Source organism: Podarcis erhardii (genome assembly GCF_964252035.2).
Source record: "Podarcis erhardii genome assembly, chromosome: 1".
NCBI classification, from domain to species: domain Eukaryota; kingdom Metazoa; phylum Chordata; class Lepidosauria; order Squamata; family Lacertidae; genus Podarcis; species Podarcis erhardii.
Window position 1 is genome coordinate 112,839,299 of NC_138497.1, and position 9,734 is coordinate 112,849,032.

The following is a 9,734-nucleotide window of genomic DNA, read 5'->3' on the forward strand; positions in this document are numbered from 1 at the left end:
TTGGAATTTGTTTTCATAGGCATAGGCACTGGCCTGATTTTTCTGAAACAATCTTTTAAATGAATGCAATGACTCACTTATGAATGGCTATCATAGTTCCACCTGCTGGCTTCCACATTTTCCCATCTTGCTTGAGTAATATTAGCATTTTAAAGACCTACTTCATAGTAACTGCCTTGATTCTAATTCTGCACCTTTGCTGACTGCAGGTGCTAACTATATTCTGCAAGTAATCTTGGTGATTCAGTGTGTGTAAGCAAGTAAAAGTGGTTCCCTAGTGACTAAAAGCAACAGTTGCTTCTTTCAACCCATGACAGCTGCAAGCTCCACTCTTTCCACACCATCCACCCTAAATTCCAGCTTGTGAAAGTCTGTACCTATATTTAGCTGGCCAGATTAAATTACAGAAGCTTCAGGCCGGGCAGAGCACATTGATCTGCCTTTTTCAGGCAGACCTAGGTACCAGCAAGAGGGCTCTCACTCCTACCTCCTTGCCCAGTCGTTCCACAAAATGGATTCCCGAAGAGAACTTGCGGAAGAGCTTCGGCTTTATCAATCCACTCTTCTTCAAGATGGCCTTAGAGAACTTTTGGAAGAGAAAAAGTTTGTTGATTGTTCCCTAAAAGCCGGGGATAAAAGCCTCCCTTGCCACAGACTGATTCTGTCAGCCTGTAGTCCTTATTTCCGTGAGTACTTCTTATCGGAGCAAAGCGAGGAGAAAAAGAAAGAGGTGGTGCTGGACAATGTCGATCCTGTCATCCTAGATATGATTCTTAAGTACCTTTATTCTGCAAGCATTGACCTCAACGATTCTAACGTGCAAGATATTTTTGCTTTGGCAAGCCGCTTTCAAATCCCTTCCGTTTTCACTGTCTGTGTTTCTTACCTCCAGAAGAGACTTGCTGTTGGCAATTGCCTGGCCATCCTGAGATTAGGTCTCCTCCTCGACTGCCCGAGACTTGCCCTGTCCGCCCGTGATTTTGTGTCAGACCACTTTGTGAAGATTTGCAAAGAAGAGGACTTCAGGCAGCTTGCCCATCACGAATTGATCTCCGTGATTTCGCCAGACAGCTTGAACATCGAAAAGGAGGAACTGGTTTTTGAGGCTGTGATGAGATGGGTGCAAGCGGATAAAGAGAATCGAGCGAAGAACCTCGGAGAAGTGTTTGACTGCATCCGCTTTCGCCTGATGGACGAGAAATATTTCAAGGAGCATGTTGAGAAGGATGAAATCATCAAAAGCAACCCAGATCTTTCAAAAAAGATTAAGGTTATTAAAGATGCCTTTGCTGGGAAACTGCCTGAGCCAACCAAAGGTGCAGGGAAATCGGGCAAAGGAGAGGTTAATGGTGACGTGGGGGACGAAGATTTGCTTCCTGGTTACCTAAATGATATTCCGAGGCATGGAATGTTTACTAAAGACCTTATTCTTCTCATAAACGATACAGCTTCTGTGGCTTATGACCCCACAGAGAATGAATGTTACCTGGCAGCGCTGTCGGAACAGATTCCCAGAAATCATTCCAGCATAGTCACTAAACAGAAGCAGGTTTATGTAGTGGGAGGACTGTATGTGGATGAAGAGAACAAGGAGCAGCCTTTCCAGTCATACTTTTTCCAGGTATAAATCTCTGGCTTGTTTGGTAAGGGAAGAAATAATTGAACTCCACATGCTAAAAACATAGCTTTTGTGTGGCTCCTTTGGTGTGCAACTTTTATGTAGGAGCTGTACATCCTGTATTGTCTTTCTAGTTCAAGGTCATAAGAGTTTAGAAATCCAAAGGTGCATAATAATTTTATCCTGTAATTTTACCATTGATCCAATAATTTCACCACTCCTTCCAGATTACCCTTGATCCTGTTTTGCTTTCTAAACTGTCTGATTTCCTCTATAATATTAGAAGATTCTCCTCTAAAAGCTTTTTTAAAAAACATTTGTCAACAACACCAACTGTGTTATTGACGTGAAACCGAAATTGTACTGTATAACAGAAGCTGTGGCATCATGTGTGCTCTGACTTAAAATCACAGCTCTATCCTGGTGAAATGTCTGAAAGAACCTACTCACATGCAGTTAATACTTGCATAAATGTGAGCAGAGTGGGGGCAGAGCCAGCAGGAACAAATGCAATCCCACTCCCCTTGAATGTCTGCTCAGATGAACATTTGAACACGTGTAAAGTGGGTTTTTAATGTGGGCCTTAGCGTCCTGTCCATATTTATATGTTTTCTAGTTTGCTTTTGTTTCTTCCCTGTTTTATGTCATATACATGCCAGAGCCACACTATACATTTAAATTCTATTTAAAGCACATGGCTTCTCCCAAAGAATCCTGGGAACTGTATTTTCTCCCTCACAAAGCTACAATTCCCAGAACCAGAGCCCCCAGGATTGTTTGGGGGATCTGCCCATAGTTAGACATTCTAATACAGTGAGTCCTAATGGGTATAACACCTGCTACACACACACACACACACACAGAGAGAGAGAGAGAGAGAGAGAACAATTCCAAGGGTCTCCCCATTCATTTCAGCAGCAGCAGTTCATATTTATGGACATTGCTTTTGCAGACTGTGTGCATTCTGGGTACATGTAAACTTTTAGGTCAAAATGTGCTACATTGCTCACTTTGTTGCTGTTCTTTTTTAAGTTCCATCACAATGTAAACTTTCCTGTCAATAACTGAGCCCAAATATCTTAAGCCATTGATGGAGTGAGCAAGATGGCTCATTTTGTCTGCAGTACTCTAGTTTTGTGTTACCTGCACAAGCAGCAGATAGACCCCCACATACTTTCCCTTCCCATCTCTTCTGGCACAGCTGCAAGGAAGAGATTTAGAGGCATCTGTGTTCACTTTTAAACCCACTGGAGTTCCTTGTTGCATCGGAACAGTTTGATTAGTTTAAGCAATTGTTAACCTGTATTTTCTAACAAGCCAAAATTGTAAGCCTGTTGGAACAGGCCATAGTTTAAAATAACCAGTGTTTCCACAAGTTCAGGCATAACAAACAACTGATAAATGGAGGATCCTATTTGCTCTACAACATATTATAAGGTAGTTTGTATGTTTCAAGCCACTGTCCTACAGTAATCCACAGGACTTGGTGCCATCAAAAGGGTTTCCCTGATGACCTGGGTTGTTGGACAGGCTTCTACACAAGGTGGTGGTCATTCAGGTAACTGCCATGTTTGGTCTTTATTAGTCCAGCTAGCTGCTTTTCTTCTATTTCTCTATTTACTCTTTATTCCTTCTACTTTTTCTTTTTTCAATCCCCCACCCTACCCTTAGTATAGCCTCTGAGTGACTGGGGCATATTGTAGCTGCTCACTCAGCCAAGGCTCTGTCTTGGCCCATCTTTACACAAGCTGTATTTAAATTTAAATATTCATCCACTCACTTCACCTATCTTGTTCAGATTTCTTTCTCTCCTGCTCTCAGCCAACACCCAAATAATTCAGTTCTGGCTGCTTTAAAGGGAGTGTACATTTTCATCCCAGTTCATGTTCACCACAAACGATTGCCATAATAATGGACCTCCTTTTTGCAATTGGCAAAACATTTTGCAAAAAATGAGAGCCCCCTATTCAGCTCAGCCCAGGGTGAGGTGCTACAATCCAGAGACAAATTCCCCACCTCTGTGAAAAACATGTCCAGGTAAGTAGAGGAATTAGTGGGTAGACGGGAGAAATAAAATAGCTCTTGGAAAGTTTGAATGTGAAACAGTCATAAAAAGGAAGGAAAATGTATAGCCAGGAAAACATAGCAAGCATTATTAGGGCAGGGCATAGTTTAGTAATTTTCAAAAGGTGCATTGGGACTCGCAAGTTTGGTACAGAGGTCTGGTGGGGTGGAGGATGGTATAATCAAGATTCAAGTTGGGGAAGCTTGTGGGATGGGACTAAAGAAGACACACAATGCATAAAGGTTTTTAAAACGGGGAGGAGGGGAATGTTGTCATGGATCAGATCTACTTATTTGTAATCTCTATACAAGCCTACAGATGATATCTCTGCTAGCAGAGTCCCATATGGGAAACATTTAAAGGTAGGCTAGAGTTTTGGTAGGTTAGCCCGCTCCCAAATCATGTGCACACATCCAAAGGGTGTAGCTCTCGCCTTCCGAGTTCTCTTTCCAGAAGTACATTCAGTCTTCACTGTGTGTGGTTAAAAGTCAGGATGGGAGGAATGGATTCTGTACTGTTTCTTTTCTTCACCTGCTTATTCTACCTTTTATCTTACAATGTTCCCACCCCCTTTTCAGTCTTCCTTCCTTCCTTTGCACAGTTTACTATTACCTCTTTGAGCACTCTTGTTTTACCATCTTTCAGGCCTATGTACTCTTTTGTATGTCTTTTTGTATGTCTTTGCTAATACTTCTTATTTTGATTTTTTGGGGGGGAAATATAGTTGGATACCATCACTTCTGAATGGGTTGGTCTTCCTCCACTGCCATCAGCCAGGTGCCTGTTTGGACTAGGTGAACTGGAGAACAAAATCTATGTAATTGCAGGCAAAGACCTCCAAACTGAGGAGTCTCTGGATTCTGTACTATGCTATGATCCCACGTAGGTGCCTTCATATTGTTGTGTTTACTGGAGCTTCTCGTTGAATTTTCTGTTGCCTTACTGGGTCCTCTTCCATTCCAGATCCCTCAAATGGAATGAGGTCAAAAAGCTCCCCCTCAAAGTCTATGGCCATGCTACTACTTCACACAATGGAGTTGTATATTGTCTTGGAGGAAAGACTGATGATAAGTGAGTACTTCAAAAGTGTCCCAATGTTGGGGGGGGCATGGTAAAATGTTTCTACCTGTGCCCTGTTTCAACCCCTGATTAACCTTGATTAAAGTTGGTGCCCATGTAACCATAACTGAAGTTAAAGGCAGTGGGGAAATTCTGCTGCAGAGAGGAAAAGGGCTGGAACCCATGATCGTATGAATTAGTATTGATTGATTGATTGAAAATGTATACCACCCTATACCCACAGGTCTCAGGGAGGTTCTCAATTGCATGTCCCATTGCATGTGTCCAGTGTCACCATACTGGAGGGGTGAAACCTCAGCCTATAGTTTTACAAATACCCAGCATTGGTTTTGGGCTGTGTGTATATTATGCAACATTATGGGAGAATATGTTGATTTGCTCTTGAACTATACTGTAGCAACAAATTGGCTGAGGATTAGTCAATTAATGGAGAATTAATGGAAAACTTGTAACATATACAGAAGAGACCATGGCAAGTTAATGAAATGAACCACTGCTGAAAAGAAGAATGGGTATTCCATTAGTTAAATATCATGGGAGCGGAACATCATCCTCTTTGTATGATGCCTTTCCATAGTTAAAACCATGCTCAAGGCAGCTTACAGCATAAAAAGATTTGCATAAATGTAGTAAAAAAGAATAAATAAAAAGGATGCCGAAATGTACATGACCAAACTGAACGATTTTCACATAAAGCATAAGTTCTAAATGTAAAGATACAAAAAATTAGTATCAACAACAGCCATGACAGTTGCTAAACAGTACCCAACCCAAGAGTCTGTTCAGCAGCCTCAACGTTTGTAGCTGGAGTCAGTCCGGGCCCTCCCATGCCAGGTGGGAAAAGGCCTGCAAGGCTGGGAGCAGGTCTTCCATCTCAAGATGCTGTGAGGTGTTTTCTCTGAGCACTTTTGATCCAGACCACAGAAGCCAAGGCAGCAATTCTAAGAAAGGGTAGAGAAAAATATTAGGAAGTTGACATCTGCAATATAAATAAAAGAAAGAACCCAGGATACAAATTAATGCATTATTTTCCCATTTAAAGTCATGGGATGTTAAGGTGTTTGGCATATCTATCCAGAGGTTCTTTCTTGGTCCCAACGTGTTATGCTTGGATTGGATTTGAAACTATTTTCCAAATCCCAATACCTGTTGTCCTCAAAGTGGAAATGTCTTGCAAAATGTTCACACCTTTTCGTTGTGACCGCCGAGTTGTGATTTCTGAGAACAATTCATGTTGTTTCTTTCTCTCCACAGAAAATGCACTAACAGAGTGTTTGCATACAATTCCAAGAGGGGAGACTGGCGTGATCTTCCCCCTATGAAAGTGGCTCGCTCTATGTTTGGCATCGCTGTCCATAAAGGCAAAATTGTGATTGCAGGGGGAGTTACCGAAGAGGGCCTCTCAGCTTCCGTTGAAGCATTTGATCTTACCACTAACAAGTGAGTGTGATATCCAGTCTCATTCTCATTGGCCACACCTATGCTGGAGCTTTCCCCACTACAGATATGCAGAAACCCACTACCAAATTCACACAATCTGTCTTGGAAAGGAGTGATTGTGTTTAGAATGACAGTACCATATTGCCTCCCTTCTTCCATAAGCAGAGGCAGCCAATGCAGCAGTGATTTGGGGGTAGGCAGTTGAAGGAGTGGTGGTGTCTTAGCGGCGGCATTGCACTCATTGAGATGGGATGAGGTGACATGGCAGGGCTGGTGGAGCTCTGGAGCTCTTAGCAGCAATGGTCCTATAGATGGGTGTACACCTGCAAGGTGACCGCCACCCCGTGTTAGAAACTGGGATAGCAAAGCAAGGAGCCAAATGGCTTCTGGGAACTGGGTGCAGGCTTTTCTCTTATCTCCAATAGTCTTTAATGAGTAGAATAACAAACATAAATCAGCCCGGCGAATTGGCTGGCATCTTTCCGCTTCACCGTCAAAGTGAAAGAGAGACACACACACAGAGAAACACTCCCCTATGTGAACATAGCCACGCCTCAGAATGTGAGACGTCACTCAGAACTGTTTAACCCTGTAAGTTCTGATTCTCCTCACAGTGTACACCTGCAAGGTGAGCGCCACCCCGTGTTAGAAACTGGGATAGCAAAGCAAGGAGCCAAATGGCTTCTGGGAACTGGGTTGTGGGTGCCAGAATAGAATGGCTTGTCGCCACCAGGGTGGGTGGGTCAGCAACACTTTTTATTATTTAAATAAGCATTAACTAATACGCAATTCACATAAGTGACACATTGTTAATAGAAATTGTTAGCAATAATTGTTAATACATGTTTAATTTGGTGTTTGCAATTAAAATATTGGTACTGTACTTCAGTTTTCAAAACGTTCTACTCTTCGTTGTTGAACTCCTCATTGTCTGTTGTTAGCGTATACTTCAAAGCACATACATTTCAGAAATCCTCAAGTGTCAGCCAGGCGCAAAAAAATGGCACCCAGATTTTTTGAGGTGCTCCCAAGTGGAGAATCTTTAGGTGCAAAATGCGCCTGGCGCCCTGATAATTTCGAACCCTGCTGCCACCCCAGAATTCCCCCCGTTTTGGCACCATCACCTCACCATATGTTGGAGCTTGGCCAGAGGTTTTCCAGCATATCTGAGAAAGTGTGGGTTGTAGCCAACATTTTCACTTCATTCCTTGAAGGAGTTCTGCTCACAAAAGGAGTCCTTTCATGAATGAAGTGGAAACAATATATATATATATATTTCCTGCTCTGCTGTTATACTAAACTTATGTTTTAAAAGTGAGCATTATCTAATATTTGTTAAATTACAGATGGGAGGTTTTGCCAGAGTTTCCACAAGAGAGAAGCTCCATTTCTTTAGTTGATCTCTCTGGCTCCTTGTATGCTATTGGAGGCTTTGCTATGATTCAGCTTGAAACGAAGGAATTTGCACCTAATGAGGTGAACGACATCTGGAAGTAAGTTGTTTGAATATTACTCTTTTTGCTAATCAAAGACGGTAACTGCATACATGTTGGCCAGCACTCCTGCTGAACTTAATGGGATGTGCTTCTGAGTAGACATGTATAGGATACTGTATGAGAGACTAAAATATTTCATATTCACACTGCACGAGGTCATCTCCAGAATCCAGTGAAAAGCTGCTGCTTTTGTAAACGTTCTAATGTCAGCTTATTTTTTATTGACAATCTTTTGTCATAGTATATTATCATCTCATCTGAAGCCTGTTAATTCCATCTTTTTTTTTGCTATGAAATATTACCCACTTCAGAGGACTAAATAAGCTTAACTTCAGGTTAATCAAAAAATTGTCTAAATGCTTTACAGATCGCAGGAGTAACCTCTTTTCCCACAAACAGGCCAGACTCTTTGCTTGAGTACTGTGTAGGTGTTTGCAGAGACAGGTCTATACCAAGGAGTGGTGGATGGATTCGTCTATCTTTTATCCAAGGGTTTATGCTAGATTGCCTTTCAAAGGCAGTGTTTGGCTAGTTTTGTGCTGGCCCCACACTGTCCCTGAATCTGCTCTGTGGGGAAAGAACAGATTTAGGGACCACATGGGCAGAGAAGGGGAGATCATTCCAAAATTATCTGCATAGTGCGGTGTTGAAAGCACCCCTAAGTTTTTTGGCCTAACATGTTCAAAATAGAAATAAACCATATAAACTGATGCAGATAGCTGATTCAGTTAAGAGTTGACACTATTACTTGAGTTGTGAAATTTTAAAGCAGGGATCAGGAACCACCGGCCGCCCTGGGTCATTGGATTCCTACTCCCTCCCATCGCCCCCTTTCAGCGTGGCCAACGGTCACGGATAATGGGAGTTGCCCAATAACAGCTGGAGGACCACAAGGAAAAAGAACGTTGGGAAATAACAAACAGTTCCAGAGCTGTGAAATGAGTCACTAAATCAATGATGTACTATGGAGAATAAAGCCTTATCGTCATAACTGGCATTTTATGTTGGGATCCTAATGCATGGTTGGTATTTGTAAACATAGAAAGGGATTCGTTGCTCTGTGATCTCAGGTGCCTACTTATAGTATTTTTTGTCCATGCAGGTATGACGACGAGAAGAAGGAGTGGTGTGGGATGCTGAAAGAAATTCGCTATGCTTCTGGTGCCTCTTGTCTTTCTGTTGGCCTGAATCTCTTTAAGCTTTCAAAGCTGTAAAGTGAAAAGAAGATTGACTAATGATGATTTTTTATTTTTTATTGTCCCCCTCTGGTTTTGTTGTGCAAGCTTACCCTATACAGAGATTGAGAACTACCTTGATTCATTAAACTGTTCATGTATCTGTCTTATACGTATTAACTTCTGTAGGTGCCCAATGCCCCCTGCCCTCAGTTTTTACTAACAGTTTGAATTTGAAGTAAATTCTGCTGTAACACTGAATAAAATTGAATTTGACTAAAAATGAGTCTGGGAGATTTCACCTAGAAATGGTTCCTACCTGTGCAATTTTTGCTGTAGCCTCATATACAAAATACGCTTATCGCCCCAATCTTCCAGGCTGTCTTGGATTGTTATATATTTCAAAACTATTTTCACATAAAATGGGCTTGGAGCGTCTGCACCAATCACAGCAGAGCACTTTACCATACCTCGCCTTCTTCTGCTGCCTGAGGATTGGAAGATCCTCTGGCACACTACAGCATATGGATTAAGGAGTTGCAATAGGAAGGGACAATTTCTAAAAAAATATATCAGGGAACTCCCCTCTCCTGCATAAGCAGAAATTCCCTCTGCCTGGTATTCATTTAACTGTACTGTATAGCCAATTCCTGTGCTTGCATTATGAGAATTAGGTTATGGAAGCCGCCTCCATTTTTTAAAGATCAGCTTGGCTTCCCCTTAAAATATGGGGGTGATATTTGCTGAGTTGTGGAGTTCTGCAGGTTTAAAGCATGGGCCAGCCCTGAAATAGGAGGGGGACACCATGAAATAAATGCCAACTATTTGGAGGAGCGGTTTGCCTCTCTGCAACGGACAAG

The 9,734-nt window shown here is 42.1% G+C and overlaps 1 protein-coding gene across 1 annotated transcript; it reads left to right on the forward strand.

Moving 5' to 3' along the window:
* The first annotated feature begins 429 nt into the window (after positions 1-429).
* On the forward strand, positions 430-9,157 carry KLHL41 (kelch like family member 41). Its single transcript, XM_081878750.1, has 6 exons — positions 430-1,621; positions 4,408-4,565; positions 4,647-4,754; positions 6,018-6,203; positions 7,550-7,696; positions 8,802-9,157. The coding sequence occupies exons 1-6, from the start codon at positions 512-514 to the stop codon at positions 8,911-8,913; spliced, it is 1,821 nt and encodes a 606-aa protein (XP_081734876.1). The 5' UTR covers positions 430-511; the 3' UTR covers positions 8,914-9,157.
* Positions 9,158-9,734: the final 577 nt, after the last annotated feature.